We start from the raw sequence: 17321 nt of genomic DNA, 5'->3' as shown, positions 1-17321 counted from the left end.
TTGTTCCTTAAGTTCTCTCGGTTTCGTAATTCACAATTGGCCATAAATTTTCAATTGGATTCAGATCGGGACTATTTGCGACCATTCCAGTACCACCTCTTCTTTGAAGCATTTGAAGACAATCTCTGCTTTATGCACATAAGCATCATCTTGTTGGAAAAAAAGATTAATTTCTTTCGTAATTTTTCCAAGTGAACTAGGCCTTTTAGCTTGCTTGATCATCTAACAGACAGTGTCCGCTCATCTGATGTATTGTACCTCACGAGATAGATTGCTTGTGCAAACTCAAAATGTTGCCAAGAGATCTCGTTCCATTTCTCCGCACAACTCGAACAATTCCTTCGCTAGAGACGGCTCTGAGATTCTTACTAATGCTGTAGATTGTATAGATAGAGTCTACTAGATCTTAAATTTAAGGTGTGTTGCGCGTGTGTTTTTACTAGTCAAATTTGGACATTAGCAATCGCAACAGCGTGTCAAACAATAAATTAAAACATACCCGGCAGATTGCCGGAAAATAGCCGCCGTTGATTCCAATAAGCATAATTGGGATTGAAAGAATAGAAGATATTGAAAAAAAAGATTTTTGTACAATAACATTTCTTAAGTCCGATTTATTTTGATGGCATTTCGTAGTTGAACATAACGTACTGTTTCTAAGAGCGGGGCTACAGGGGCTACTATCAATACCAATAAGCATTAGAGATGGTAACTAAGACTTATAGGAACGACATTCAAATAGCGGGCATCTAAAATTGGGCTTTATGGGTTTATCCCGTTTCTACTTCTGACTTCAATTTTTTATACTGACTCTGTTCAATTTGAATTGCTTTGCTGAGCAACTGCTGTTCAAAATCACTTTTAGCAGAATGAGAGAAGAGAGGAACTAGCTTAGAGAAGTCAAAAAAGATATCACGCAAAACGCTGAAAAAGCGGCAAAATGAGGTAAAGCGAAACATTTTTTTTATTCGACGAAGTAAAAAAACATAGCAGGACAATTCCTGACGTACAATTCAAAAAATTTTCATTGACTAAACAGAAAAACTAGACCTAGAATGGACTATGAGTGAATTGGGAAAAAACCATTTTAAAAAAAAATCAGAACAAAAAAATAAAACATAGCTGGCAGATTGCCAGGAAATAGCCGCAATAGATTCGTAGATCGGCAGTCTAAAAAAACAGTAAAAAAGACAGAGCAAAAAAATTCGTCTTTTCATTGAAGGCTGATCTGTTATAATTTGATTAAAAATCTGTATAAGTTATTGCTGCCTCTATTAGCTGATCTCAAAAAACCTTCATTTAGAGTGACACACACCCATTTGAGCTTATCTCTTTGAATTAAAGTAAATAAAAGTCAATTTCAAACTGAGGAAGTCATTTTTGAGAGTGAGGTAAGTCAAGTGTGACCAAAAATATAATCACGCGCATGAACAAAAAAACTCGCTCCACTAAGAGCGAAAAATGACGTCACACATGCAATTCAGTTGAAATTGCATGAACGAATGAACAAAAAGTGGCTGTGACGTCATATGGTCGTAACAAAAATCATGACGACGAAATAAAAAACCCAAGAGAAGGCCAATAATAGCCCCAGCTATCGCTGTGCGGCTATTAATAAACAAAAAATCAATGCCAAAATGCCGCATGTGAACAAAAACCACTAGCGAGAAATGAAAATTTAATTCAAACAAAGAACTAGGCCTAGAATGAGCTGTGAATTGATTGGGAAAACCATTTAGAAAAAATCCTATCCAAAATATCGAAAAAACAGTAAATATCAGAGTGAAATTGCCGCATGTGAACAAAAAACCACTACCGAGAAACCGAATTTTTGTTCAAACACCGTCTTCTCACTCAACTTTAAAATTAGAGCGAAAAAAATTCACGCCACAAAACCACTCGCTTTTTCGCTCCATTTCCTGTTTCGGCGTGAACAAAATCACTGCTCCAATTTGACTTCAAAAATCATGAAAATGTGTGAACAGATCTTAAAAAAAAAGACAGCGCCCCAATACAATTCAAATTCTTTGAATTGTAAAAAAATAGGAGCGCTATAATAGCCGGCTGAGAAGATGAGGGCGGCTATTAAAAAGCAGATTAACCTTCTTTTCTGTGTAAGGGAGAAAATGAAAACGCGTTTAAACGAGTTTCAAATTTCAAAAATTCACGCCTTACATCATGCCTTAGCGCAAATAAAACGTTTTGAGCAAAAGTAACGCTTAAAGCGCACAAATTGTACAGTACCTAGCTTTTTGGTACAATAGTGTATAGCACGTTTTACTAGGTAAAAATAGGACGTTGGCCTGGGTGTATAAAAGTTATGCCCACTGAGCTGCGAGGGGACAAAATGGATCCAAATTTTGATCAGTCAATCCAATCTTTGGGCGCAATTTCTGAAGTATACACATTTGTGACCATACCTTGATAAGCAAGAGATGGTCGCCTTGCGACTTTCTCAACGTAGCGGAAGACGCATTGGTCGATGCTTTGTTCACACCGGACGACACTCCACCACCATTTGAGGCCAGACCAGAGTTCTTTGGACTTCTCGAGTTCTGAATGTATACAGCTTCAAATTAAAATACAACAGGAGAAATAGAGAAAACATTTGCTTCGAGGAACATCACGTCTATTAATCTTTTCTGTAAAACCCGCCCACTAATTCGTTTATTGTTGGAATGCTCAGAGAGAGCAACTTGTTCAACATATACTTGGCTAGAGCGACGAAGCCTTGAGGAACAAGAACGAACAAGAGAATGGGTTATCCGAAATACCCAAGTTCAAGAGCTAAAGATAAGTTGGTGAAATGGTTAGGCTTGAACGCATCAGAGTGAAGCGTTCAATCTTTAAAATAACCTGCTGTTTATAAAAATTAGCCATCATTTCCCATGACCTCAACTAGGATGGAAGCGAGCGTAAATGACGTTTTTTTTATATGAAAAAACAAAATCAAAATAGCTATTTTGATTGCATTTGTCCTTAGGACAGAAGTTAAGGTGATTCTTAGTGGAATAATAAGACTATTATCAATAAATATTCGAAACTGATTAAACCTGATTAGGAAAATGATTAAAATAAATATGTTTAAATTGAACAAGAAGTTTCAAAAACATTAAATCGCCCAAACAGCTGCATATAGACTTACGTGCTATAAAACATATAACAACAGATACAGAAGTGACAAGACGGAGTTGCTGATGAAACTAAAAAATACTTCAACAAAGTAGCTGGTGGATTGTCAGAAAACATGCGATAGGTTCAAAGACCTGTAGTCTCAAAATACAATTGATAAGAATCAGACAAAAAATTGGACAAAGTATCTGTAATATAGCCGGCAGATTGCCGGAATAGCTGCGAAAGAATAGACCTGCGTGCCATTTAATAGAGATAAACAGATACAGATCTAAATTGAAAAAAAAAATCGACGCAGCTCAAAAAACTAGGTGAAAACCATTCAGCGATAAATTAATAAAGCTTGTTAAAATTCATTGCACAGAAGCCTCTTATTAGGAACCATTACTGAGCAAATGAGTTCTTTTGACCTTAAACAAATTCAAACTAAACTTAAGTTTTAAAGTGCAAAAGTCATTTTATTGAGTGAGGTAAGTCACGTATGATCAAAATCTAATCACGCAAATAACCTAAAAACTTTTGCTAAAGCGAGTGAGAAATGACGTCACGCGCGGAAATGCCGTTAGTGGGAGGAAGAAGTCATTCAGAAAATTTGACTTTTTCAGCTTTGCTGTGTGAACAAATGTAAAACGAAAAAAGAGCGTCAGACGACGAAACAAAAAAACATAGCAGGTCAAGTCCTGAAATACAATTCAAAGAATTGAATGAAAAACTCAGACGTACTCTACCTGACCAGCAGATCAATCGAACAATGCCAGCAAAAACACAAACAGAATCATCTCAAAAAATTGAGAAACTAAAAGAATCAAAACTAAATAATAATATACTCATTGCTAAAACTCCTGAAGCTTTTAAACCTAAGCCAAATTTTTTTCCCTTTAAAAACACCTACTTCAAAAATATGTTCAAAACCAATTTTTGCTTCTGAAATCGGTCCCATATTATATCTGCAAGACCTGAAAAACATTCATTGGCACTTGAAGATCGATTAACTCGAAAATGAACAAAAAATTTAGAAAAAAAAAGAAATCTATTGCAAATTATAAAGAAATTTTGCTGGAAATCGTGATATAACTATATTCAGTATCATTTTTCTGTCTCTAGAGGCTATCCAGTAAACCAATTCCATGCTTTAAAAAATTCATTGGCTCATAGATCGATAGGCAATAATTATTAGAAAAAAGTTCAAACTTCAAAAAATTGAAATTCGTTCTATTAAAAAGTTGAAAGCCATTCCATTGCCCCCTAGCAACTATTTAATGACATACTATCAAACCCTGGATGAAGTTACATGGCTACTGAGGCAAGAAAAAAATAAAAAACAAACGTTTTGAGAAAACTTGAAAAAAATTCAAAATTTATCAAAAAAACTTCTAAGAGTCAAAAGGTTAAATTGTTGAAAACAAATCCATTGAAACTAATAATCATGCAGTGTTTTTTATCAGAACGTGGAATATGTCTTTTTCGCACTTGAGAATAGACGAATACCAAAAACTGACAAAAAATTTAGGAAGCCCTAAAAAAATTGCAGACTTTATAAAAAAAAGCTAAAATTCGAGACATTATAATGTTAAAAACCATTCCATTGTTACTAAAAACTATGCAGTGTCCTATTAACAAACCTCAAAAGAAGTTTGCCTGGTCCCTGAAGCTGGAAAAACTGAAAAAAACTGATATTCAAAAGTTGAAACCTATTCCATGGCAACTAAAAATTTTTCAATAACTTATTATCAAACCCCTGATAAGATTTTCTGGCCCTTGGACTCAAACAACTTGAATAATGATATATGTCAAAAAAAATGAAAAAAATTGCAAGCTTTGTCAAAAAATGCTAAAATTTATGATGGCAAAAACATGGAAACCATTACATTACCACAAGAAACTATGCAGTAATCTATCATCAAACCCTTTATCAAACCCTAGTGGAGGTTTCTTGACAGCTAGGGCTAAAAAACTCAAAAAATGACAAAAAAATTTTAAAAAACTGAAAAAATTGCAAAAATTAGTATCATTTTGCGTGTTTGTGTTTGTGGTACCAAAACATATAGCTCATAAAATGGTCATAACAAGCACTATTGTCTCACAAAAGGCCTTCATCAACTTTTAAAAACTTCAACCTAAGACTAATCAAATCAAAAAACAACAAAAAACATGAACAATTGCACCATTTTGAGCCCAAAAACTCCTAAAATGCCCCTTTAACCTTAAATTATGGCCATCCCAGCAGCTGCACCACTATAAGCACTTGAAGGACTACTAAAGCCCACTTTGGGCCTCTAATGAAACTTAATGCCCGCTGGGCTTCACCTGTTTATCCCGTTTTGAAAGATCAAAGTCATTGAAAAATGTGTAAACACATCTAAAAAAACAGCGCACCAATACAATTCAAATTCTTCGAATTGTAAAAAACCAAGAGCACCGCAATATAGCTTAGCTCAGCTTAAAGCTTCGCAGCTATAAGAAGTTATTGTCGTCTGTAACTGATGTACAATTATGTGCTGTAAAGCTGACATGACACAATCTTCAATTAGATTAAGATATACTCATTTGTCTCAACTTCTGTAATTCAAGAAAGCAAAAAATTCAACTTCCAAAAAAGAAATCATGTTGAGAGTCATATCGTCAAAACAAAAATCATGCCAACGAAACACATCATGACTGGCAGATTCCTGAAAAATAGCCGCCATTCATTCCCATAAACAGGATTGGGATTGAAACAACGGAAAAAAGAAGAGCGAACCACTTTTAATAATGCAAAATATTTTAATGCCATCTCATAGCGGGATATACTTCTGTTGCTTAATGAGGGGGAATGCAGAGGTATGAAATCAATGCCAATAAGCATTGAAGAATGTAATTAAGATTTAAGAAATCAAGGTCGAAGTAGCGGGCATCTAAAATTGAGCTTCATGGATTTATCCAGTTTCTATTTTTAATTCCGTTTTCCGATACTGACTTGTTGATTCTAGAGTTTGCTGAGCAACTGTTGGTTAAAAGCACAGTGAGCAGAATGAGAGGAGAGAAACTAGGTCTATTTTAGGGTAATTTCATTACCTCAAATAGACCTATAATGGACTAGACCTATAACCGACTAAGAATGGCTTGTCTAAACCATTCAGAAAAGTCCAATAAAACTGACAAAACATTAAACACCGGAGTCAAAATGCCACATGGGAACAAAAGACAACAGGCAATTTTTGTTCGAACACCATTTTCTCACTTTCGTTTAAATTAAAGTTAAATTTTCACCCAAGAACTACTCGCTTTTTCTCTCCACTTCTTGTTTCGCCGTGGCCTGGATAACCACTTCAATGTGATTTTAAAACATGAATGTGTGAACATAGCTTAAAAAACAGCTTAAAAAAAAGAATTCCGGAAACAACTCGAAATCCTTTTTCCAAAATATCAGCACTTAAAAAAATTAACATATCCTGAAAAAACAAAAAAGTAGAATTCTTAAAACAAATTATTGAAGGAAATGAGCATAAAGTAAACACAAAACGCAAAAATACACAAAACCTAAAACCTTTGTTGCCTTCAATCGAGGCTATAAAATTATTCACACACTATTAGGCAGGCCAAAATGAGCTTACAAACATTAACTTGCAAAAAGGAGAAAAACCAAAGAAATGCAGATACATTTCTCATTTTTTTTGTCAAATTGTGGAGAAAAAACTGCTTTGAACCAAAAAAAACTTCATTAAATTTGCAATAGAAAAACCTTGTAGCTTAAGGAGCTTAAACAATGTAAATGAAAACAATGCAAATGGTGAAATACTGCTAAAATAGCCTAAAAACAAAAAAATGGTGAAAAAGCTACAAATTACAGAAAAACTCCCTTTAATTTGTAGAACGATTTAAACCGCTATCAAAAAAACCCGACCGAATATCTTCATTTTTGAATACAATAACCTTTAACGCAACAAAAAATTCAAATATATAAAAAAACAGAGTGAAGAAGACTCACGTGAACAAATCAATTCAATTAGCTCGCTTCGCTAAAATGTTTTCACACCTACATTTCTTGCTCTGTTTCAGAAGAAGGTATGAACACAATAACCACTCTCTTTTCTCCGCCTTTCAGCACAATTTGTTCAACACAATAACTTTTTCAACCTTTAATCATTCCCTGAACTTCCGGTTTTTTGCCCAATTTTCATCAAAAAAAAATACAGAAAACCATAAAGCCACTTCGAGTCGTAAGAAAAAAGATAGCACCCCAATACAAATAAAATTCCTCGAATTATAAAAAAAAATGCCCACTATAGTACGATGAGGGCGAATATTAAACGCAAACAAGCACACCACACGCACGGCTACAATAATTGCTTCAGAATCATCAAAAAACCTGGATAAAAACCTAGAACATACAAAACCGAGAGCTCAAAACTGCTCTTTCAACGACTCCATGAAATATAGTCCCTTTATACTATGAACTAAAGGGATCCCATCAAATTCAGCGAAGTGTACACCAAAGACCAGTGACATTCGAAGATCACTGCAAAGCAAATTATTATCCTCAGACCTTAGTTTAATTCGTTTCTGCAAAGGATTGTTAAGTCGGTAGATGATGAATCACTCAAACAAAAAATGGCACAAAAAGATCAAGGCCAAAATAATTGCTACAAAATTTGTCATTGTAAAGAGAAGAGGTGAAGTGCATTCTCCTTACAAAATTTACCTCTCTAGCTCTCCTGTAGTGGTAAGTAGAGGTTGGGCTGGCCAAGGAACTTCCTCCTCCTTTAGTACCATATCTGGCACCACCACCTCCCACTGTCCCAGTGGCCAAACCACTGCCTCCGGTGCCAGTTGCTCCGTGAAGCCTGGTAGCCCTCTGGGTGGTGTGATTGGCTGATGAGGAGGAGGAGACTGCAGTTCCCGAGGACAGCTGAGCTGATCCAATGGATGATGTCTGGGGGTTATTTGCAGAAGACGATATATTACTGGACCTACAATATCAAAAAATGTCCCACTATTCTCCAATAGGGCTGCGAGCTGGACTAGAAGCTTTTCAATAGTAAGCTGTCAGCAATTGCGTAAAAATTGCTTGAAGTTGTGAAAGAGCGATTTAGATCATACAAAACGCAAGCAGTCAAGTACAGTCAAAGTAATCTTTTCCGTTTACTCCCCTGCCCGCAATACGTCATGTAACCCCCAGTTAATGAACACGTGCCATTACATAGAAAATGCCAATACTGCCAATTGTAAGCATAAATGATGAATTTAATTGTATGCTATAACTTGATTTTTGGGGGGGCTATAATGGGAAAGACCCGAAAATCCTTAGGTAAAATATGGCACGTGTGTCGGTGGGCTCAAATAATATGCACCCACATATTATTACATAGAGCCGGGGTGCACAAACGGTAAAGATCCCGTAAAGTTATGTAAGAAGTCAAAAACGGCCAAGCACAAAAAGACACAGACGGCTACAATAATTGCTTTTCCAGTGGAGCTGCGAGTTAAAAACTTCCAGTGGAGCTGCGAGTTGACACCAGAAGCTTTTTACGCTAAAAATTCAACCGAGAGCGGTGGCAACAATAAAGTTAGCAGCAAAGCGTGAACATTTAAACGTCATCATTGCGCCGAAAACTTCACATTATTGTGCACAGTACCAACGAGTGATTGATATCAAGAAAAACTGAACTTTCCCGATTGCCCCCCCAGCTTAGTGAGCGCATATTATTTGCACCCCCAAACGCACGTGCCATATTTCAAACATACCCGGCAGATTGCCGGAAAATAGCCGCCGTTGATTCCCATAACTCTATTGGGATTGAAAGAAAAGAAAATATATACAAAAATTGATTTTTGTATAAAAACATTTTTAAGTGTGATTTATTTTGATGTCATTTCGTAGTTGAACATACTCCTGTCTCTCAGTGAGAGGCTACAGGGTCTAGTATCAATACCAATAAGCATTATAGATAGTAACTAAAACTTATGAGAACAAAGTTCAAGTACCGGGCATCTAAAAATGGGCTTTATGGGTTTATCCCGTTTCTATTTCTGACTTTGATTTTTCTATACTGACTCTCTTAAATTTGAATTGCTTTGCTGAGCAGCTGCTGTTTAAAGGGACTTTGAGCAGAATGACAGAAGAGTGAAACTAGCCTAGGGAATTCACGCAAAATGTCGAAAAAGCGGCTAAATGGGTAAAGCGAAAAAAAGTTCGACGAAGTAAAAAAACATAGCAGGACAAGTCCTGACGTACAATTCAAAGAGTTTTCATTGACTAAACCAAAAAAATAGACCTAGAAAGGACTAGGAGTTGGGAAAAGCATTTCTAAAAAAACAGAGGCAAAAAATCGAAAAAACCGTAAAAATCAAAGTGAAATTGCCGCATGTGAACAAAAAACCACTAGCGAGAAAGCAAATTTTTATTCAAACACTGTTTTCTCACTCTACTTTGAAACTATAGCGAAACAATTTCACGCCGCAAGACCACTCGCTCTTTCGCTCCATTTCCTGTTTCGGCGCGACCAAAATCAACTCTCCTATTTGACTTCAATAATCATGAAAATGTGTGAAGAGATCTTAAAAAAAAACATAGCCGGAAGAAATCCGGAAACGACTGGAAGTAGAAATTTGCCCATACTTATAACTAAGCAACAAGAACAACTATTTTGAACCTTGAACCTCCACAAAGGCCATTAAAAATTCAGGGAAGAATAGAAACGGCATTAAAAATGAAAAAAAAAAACTAGAAAAACTTAATGAGTTCTTTTATTTTTAATAGTACAAGGAAACATAAAGAGGAAAACAATACCTTTGCAATTAGGGCAATGAAACGCTCGCAAAACAATAGGCAAGTCATAGTAGGCTGAGAAACTTGTCTAAGACTAAAAAAAAAAGAAAAATAGCAATAAAAAAGAAAAATGGTTTGAAATTTTTCAATTTTTCTGTCAATTTTCCTAAGAAAAAAAGATTCTACACCAATAAAACTTTAGTCAATTGGTATCTGAAAATTCCTTAAGTAACAAGCTTCCAATCAAATCCCACTTAAAGCATTAAAACAAAAAGACAGACGAAAAATCATCAAATTTCGTCTAAAAATCAGTAAAACTGATCAAAAACCTCCAAATTAGCATTAAACTCAAATTAACTACTTGAAACCTTCAATTCCTAAAACAAACCTAAAACTAATACAATATCATTATCAAACCTCGTAACCATCAAAAGTTGCAAAGAGCTGCTTTTAAAAGCCGCACGTGAACAAAAAAAAATTTCTCTCGCTTAGAAAATTTTTTCACACGTCAATTTCTCGCTCTCTCAAAAACAGCGGTATGAATAAACATACCCGGCAGATTGTCGGAAAAAAGCCACCTTTGATTCCAATAAGCATGATTGGAAAGAAGATATTGAAAAAAATAGATTTTTGTACAAAAACATTTTTAAGTCCGATTTATTTTGATGGCAATTCGTAGTTGAACATAACGTACTTGTTTCTTAGAGAGAGGCTACAGGGGCTACTATCAATACCAATAAGCATTAGAGATGGTAACTAAGACTTATAGGAACGACGTTCAAATAGCGGGCATCTAAAATTGGGCTTTATGAGTTTATCCCGTTTCTACTTCTGACTTCAATTTTTTATACTGACTCTGTTCATTTTGAATTGCTTTGCTGAATGAGAGAAGAGAGGAACTAGCTTAGAGAAGTCAAAAAGATATCACGCAAAACGCTGAAAAAGCGGCAAAATGAGGTAAAGCGAAACATTTTTTTTATTCGACGAAGTAAAAAAACATAGCAGGACAAGTCCTGACGTACAATTCAAAGAATTTTCATCGACTAAACAAAAAACTAGACCTAGAACGGGCTATTAACGGATTGGGAAAACCATTTTGAAAAAAATCCGATCAAAAAAATCGAAAAACAGTAAAAATCAAAGTGAAATTGCCGCATGTGAACAAAAAAACCACTAGCGAGAAAGCGAATTTTTGTTCAAACACCGTTTTCTCACTCTACTTGAAAATTAGAGCGAAAAAATTTCACGCCGCAAAACCACTCGCTTTTTTGCTCCATTTCCTGTTTCGACGTGACCAAAATCACTACTCCAATTTGACTTCAAAAATCATGAAAATGTGTGAACAGATCTTAAAAAAAACATAGCCAGAAGAATTGACTCGAAGTAGAAATTCGCCCATACTTATAACTAAGCACCTAGAACAACTATTGTGAACCTTGAACCTCCACAAAGAATTCCGGAAACGACTCGAAGTGAAAAACCATTTAAACGCCATTCAAATAATCATCAAACAAAACGTGCTTTCATTAATTTATGATTATCTTGAAACAAAGTTATGAAACAAAATAGTAAAGACAATAAAATCAAATCTGTTAAAATATGATTTAAAAAATCTGATCAAATATTGTTATAAATTGGGCACAAACGAAGAAGGTGCAGTAAAAAACACAGGAAAAAGTAAATTGCACAAAAGTGGAAGGCGTTGTCATGCCTGGTATTATGGCTAAGGCTACTGTTGCTATTGACGACAGGCGGTGATGGTGTTGCCTGTTGTTGTTGGATATGTGTATTGTATAATGCAGCAGACTGGCTGTTTCCACCACTGCCCGTTGAGCCAGCAGCACTACCAGCACCAACTCCACTGGTCCCGTACTTCCCCTGCTGTCCATCGCTCCCTCCGTTGTAGTAAGGCGAAGTCTGCAGCCCATTTCTGTTATTCCCATTCTGATTGCCTCCTACAACCCAGTATGATTCTCGGATCTATTCTTACCGACGGTATCATTTTAATGGGTATAAGACCTTTATGACTCTTACCCTCCTTTTACACTCAATGCTACAAAACCACAGAAGTCTAATCGTAGCCTTCGAGCTTTCTAATCAGCACTAGTCATGCTAAATTGTGTAACAAACAGCATGCTTTCAGAATTTGAAAAATCACTAACCAGTGACATTTAGTAAGTTTTGAGTGGGTGACTCAATTAGTTCAACTGAAATCTTACATCATCGATAACTCTTACTACTGGAACACCAAACAACTAACAGCACAGCTTCAATTGAAAACGAGGTTTACAAATTCCTGGATAAATTTTAAAACTCAAACATAACCAACTAACGTCGGAAGAATTGTTCTTGAACGACTAGTGGGAGCTCGAATCTATTGCGCCCTACTTCATTGGGGGATGGGGAGTAACTAAAATCACTTAGGGGGCTTCAAATGACGGTCATTAGAGGTTATTATATACCATCATAAGCTCCAAAAAAACTTGAAAAACAACTGACTAACGTTGGGCGAATTTCTCTCAATCGACCGGCTGGCAAACGAGCGCTTGGCTTAGGTAGTACCTAGCTGGGGCTTAGGGATGAAAGAATTAGGAGGGTGCCTTGTGTTGGTGGTGGGAGGGGGGTCAAGCGATGGGGGGTAGGGTTGCGGCTAGAAGACAGGGGGTTCAAATCGAGATGTGGAGGGGGTGAACAATGGGAGCGCTGAGGGGAGATAAACTTTTAAGATTAAGAAACCCCCTTCACACTATCAAATTGTCTCCTGAAAACAGTTTGGGTGAATCGCATTTTTAGAGTATAAATAAGGCTTAGGGCTCTACGAACTTAATGCCCTCCATGCGCTACCTGTTTATCCCATTTTTGAGGACGAAAAGTCAAATGAGTCAGACGAAAAATCGGTCAAGCGAAAAAACGCATAAAAGAGACCACAGGACCACTTCGTTTGAGAGCTATTAAAAATGATGCCAATTTCGTCGTATTTTTCATTTGACTTTTAGACGTGAACTGCCGCCAATTGAATTCAGCTGCTTATAATTGCAAATGACAGAAATATAGATCACGCAAAACGGAAAGGTCAAGGGGGTAAAAGTCACTTTAAAAGTCAAAATGGTCAAGGGAAAATTTTGCATAAAAAACCACGTTTACAATATTTGCTTCAAACTTTGTTCGAGAGCAATTAATCAATTTCCGGCGAGGAAAAATGCTTCTCGAAATTCACAACCAGCAAAGCCCACTATAACAGCTGAAATCAACTCCCATATATCTAGAGGGAGGACAAAAACCAGGTCCCAAACGGAAAATATTCCTCTCATACTATGATTCTGCAGCTTCGGTGACTTGTACACTTAGAAACTACTAAAGCTCAGAGTGAAATGCTCGACCACTGAATTCTAAATGAGAGGACGAAAAGTTAAATGTTGAGACGAAGAGTCTGTAGTACAAAAATTTGCATAACATAGCTGGCAGATTGCCAGAAAATAGCCGCAATCGATTCGTAGATCGGCAGTCTAAAAAAACAGTAAAAAGACAGACCAAAAAAATTCGTCTTTTCATTGAAGGCTGATCTGTTATATTTTTATTAAAATCTGTATAAGTTATTGCTGCCTCTATTAGCTGATCTCAAATAACCTTCATTTAGAAGTACACACAACCATTTGACCTTATCTCTTTGAATTAAAGTAAAAAAAAGTCAATTTCAAAGTGAGGAAGTCATTTTTGAGAGTGAGGTAAGTCAAGTGTGACCAAAAATTTAATCACGCGCATGAACAAAAAAACTCGCTCCACTAAGAGCGAAAAATGACGTCACACATGCAATTCAGTTGAAATTGCATGAACGAATGAACAAAAAGTGTCTGTGACGTCATATGGTCGTAACAAAAATCATGACGACGAAATAAAAAAAACATAGCAGGACAAGTCCTGACGTACAATTCAAAGAATTTTCATTGACTAAACAAAAAAAACTAGACCTAGAATGGAATATCAGTGAATTGAGAAAACCATTTTAAAAAATCAGATAAAAAAAACAAAAAAAAACAAAAAATCAATATCAAAATGCCGCATGTGAACAAAAAAAAAACTACTGTCGAGAAATTAAAATTTAATTCAAACAAAAAACTAGGCCTAAAAAGAGCTGTGAATGGATTGGGAAAACCATTTAGAAAAAAATCCGATCCGAAAAATCGAAAAAACCGTAAAAATCAGAGTGAAATTGCCGCATGTGAACAAAAAATCACTACCGAGAAACCGAATTTTTGTTCAAACACCGTTTTCTCACTCTACTTTAAAATTAGAGCGAAAAAAATTCACGCCGCAAAACCACTCGCCTTTTCGCTCCACTTCCTGTTTCGGCGTGACCAAAATCACTACTCTAATTTGACTTCAAAAATCATGAAAATGTGTGAACAGATCTTTAAAAAAAAACATAGCAGGACAAGTCCTGACGCACAATTCAAAGAATTTTCATTGACTAACCAGAAAACTAGACCTTGAACGGACAATGAATGGATTGGGAAAACCATTCAGAAAAAAATCCGATCCAAAAAATCGAAAAGACAGTAAAAATCAAAGTGAAATTGTCGCATGTGAACAAAAAACCACTAGCGAGAAAGTGAATTTTTGTTCAAACACCGTTTTCTCACTCTACTTTAAATTTAGAGCGAAAAAATTTCACGCCGCAAAACCACTCGCTTTTTCGCTCCACTTCCTGTTTCGGCGTGACCAAAATCACTACTCCAATTTGACTTCAAAAATCATGAAAATGTGTGAACAGATCTTAAAAAAAAAAAAAGATAGCGCCCCAATACAATTCAAATTCTTTGAATTGTAAAAAAAAAGACAGCGCCCCAATACAATTCAAATTCTTTGAATTGTAAAAAGCCAAGAGAAGGCCAATAATAGCCCCAGCTATCGCTGTGCGGCTATTAAAAAAAGAAATACCAACAAGACTAATATGATTGCTAAAAACTTAGCTTGAGAGCAATTAATATTATTATAATCACCTGTAATATTTGGTGCGATGACATTGTTCGAGTCTCCGCGTTGGTTCCTCGTTCTAAACATGTCTCCCTCCATCCACATCTTGCTCTGCTGTGTTTCCATGTAGTGCTGTTGGGGTCCAATGATGGATCCTGGCCTACATATTCTAATCCATGCAATAGCCTCCGCAGCTGTGAACTTGTAGTGCTTCATAATGTAGCAGCCAATGAGAGTTCCCGTCCTGCCCAGACCCGCTGAAAAAGGAATAATGTTCCAAAACTAGGGTGAGGCATGTTTCCGGTGTGATGAATAACAGTATGAATGGTAAATATTTTTCGGATCTTTTCCGTTTGTGCCCCCCCCCCCGCTTAGTGGGCGCATATTATTTGCACCCCCCAGACGAACGTTCCATATTTTTACATGATGATTTACTATGTAATGACGTGCTCTGTAACGGGGGGGGAGCATAACGTACTTGGGGGGCATAACATACTGGTGAGGGGCATAACGTACCTGGGAGGGGGGGGGGGGGGGGACCATAACGTAGCGGGGGGGGGGGGGGGGGGGGGGCACAAACGGAAAAGATCCGAATATTCTCTGTAGAGAAACTACTCTCGTCGCATTTTAATTTACATTCTGGAGTTAACACTCCCGCTAGAACGGCTTGAATATCGAATAAAAGTATTACGTAACCATCGAGAAGTAAAGCGCGAGAAGTACAGAGAAAACAAATCGGACGAAAAAAAATGAAATGAAAGACCAATATAACTGGTACAAATATTGTTTGAGAGCATAAACCTACCTTTGCAATGGACGGCAATGGATCCAGTCGCTTTTTCGCATATTTCGAGGAATCGGTAGAGAATCTCGTTGCTGGGGTTGCTTCCATCCACAAAGAAGAGATCATAGTGCTCGAATCCTGCATCTGTGAATCTAGAAAAACATTCATGTCATAATAATAAGAATACGATTTTACACTACCCGACATCACGCATCAAAGAATATTTGATACCATTTACACCACATTATCAGGTCAACTATGGTTCCTTATTTGAATGAAATTATGTAATCATGCTCGGTAATAAACGTAACGGCGGAAAATCATATCCCCGAAAAACGAAGAATATTATGACCATTTCAAACGATTTCTAACCACACAAGGAGGCTCGGTAAAGTGCGTTCACACATAAACTTCCGACCCTGCTCATCCACATTTTTGGCATAAATGTCTACCAAATGAGGAACTAATATAAATCCCCCAAAAACTCAAGTATTTTAAGAAAATGTATGAACGAAAAGATCGCATCGCCTCCAACGCAAATAACTCAGTGGAGTAAAAATGCAGCACTAGATTTATGAGATCATCCATTGTTAAGAAAGCGAGTAAAGACGAAAAACAAAGTCAAACAACAATAACAAACGTAGCCGGCAGATTGCCGGAATAGCTGCGAAAGAATAGACCTGCGTGCCATATAATAGAGATAGAAACAGATACAGATCTAAATTGAAAAAAAATTGACGCCGCTCAAAAAACTAGGCTAAAATCATTCAGCAATAAATTCATACAGCTTGTTAAAATTCATTCCACAGAAGCCTCTTATTAGGGACATTTACTGCACATAGGAATTCCTTTGACCTTAAACAAATTCAAATTAAACTTAAGTTTTAAAGTGCAAAAGTCATTTTATTGAGTGAGGTAAGTCATGTATGATCAAAATCCAATCACGCAAATAACCTAAAATCTTTCGCAAAAGCGAGTGAAAAATGACGTCACGCGCGCAAATGCCGTTAGTGAGAAGAAGAAGTCATTCAGAAAATTTGACTTTTTCAGCTTTGCGGTGTGAACAAATGTAAAACGAAAAAAGAGCGTCAGACGACGAAACAAAAAAAACCAAGAGCACCGCAATTTAGCTACGCTCAGCTTACAGCTTCGCAGCTATAACAAACATTAAAAACCTCAAAAACTTTATGTCCATTTTATTTACAAAAACATAATAAAAACAAGGCCAAAACAGCGTCAGATAAAACTAAAACTAAACAAAACAACTTGTACTTCATTACAAACGATATGGGACCACTCCATAATAAAACTCGGTACCAATTAGACAAACAAGAAAACCATTAGATAGCAATTGAAAATATCCAACGTGTTTATGATCACATCCGCCTCTATCGGAGGGAATTAAAACCTGTCATTATTCAAATTTTGAAGCGTTAAAAAACGAACAACAAGTAGACACAACAAACACAAACTCAAAGCAAACAAAAATTACAACTTGCGAGAAAACGTCGAAGCCGTAAAACCATATTTTGCCCCTCAAAAAAAATCGTGCCTAAAAAAATTGTGAAATCTAGGAGTATCAAAGCCAAAAACCTTAACTTAACGCGTAAAACCGCAAAAGAATAAATCATTAGAAAGAAGAGGAAGAAGAAGCATTTTTTCTTTGCTGACACTAAGCTACAA

At 36.4% G+C, this 17321-nt stretch overlaps 2 protein-coding genes across 9 annotated transcripts in view; one reads left to right on the top strand and one right to left on the bottom strand.

The window, feature by feature from the left end:
- LOC142341870 (UDP-glucuronic acid decarboxylase 1-like) overlaps positions 1-17321 on the top strand; it is a 380310-nt gene that overhangs the window by 174369 nt on the left and 188620 nt on the right. The gene's annotated exons all lie outside the window — the stretch shown is intronic.
- The window catches only part of LOC142341866 (uncharacterized), an 85654-nt gene that overhangs the window by 49464 nt on the left and 18869 nt on the right, over positions 1-17321 (bottom strand). For all 8 annotated transcript variants that reach the window (XM_075393155.1, XM_075393154.1, XM_075393149.1 and 5 more), the window contains 5 exons: positions 15660-15790; positions 14881-15111; positions 11592-11835; positions 7814-8081; positions 2421-2555 (listed from right to left, as the gene is read on the bottom strand). In XM_075393155.1, the coding sequence (XP_075249270.1) occupies positions 2421-2555; positions 7814-8081; positions 11592-11835; positions 14881-15111; positions 15660-15790 (1009 nt within the window). The remainder of the gene's footprint in view (positions 1-2420; positions 2556-7813; positions 8082-11591; positions 11836-14880; positions 15112-15659; positions 15791-17321) is intronic.

This window comes from Convolutriloba macropyga, chromosome 6, assembly GCF_964194025.1.
Source record: "Convolutriloba macropyga chromosome 6, txConMacr16.3, whole genome shotgun sequence".
Lineage (NCBI taxonomy): Eukaryota > Metazoa > Xenacoelomorpha > Acoela > Convolutidae > Convolutriloba > Convolutriloba macropyga.
This window is presented reverse-complemented; position numbering and strand designations above follow the sequence as displayed.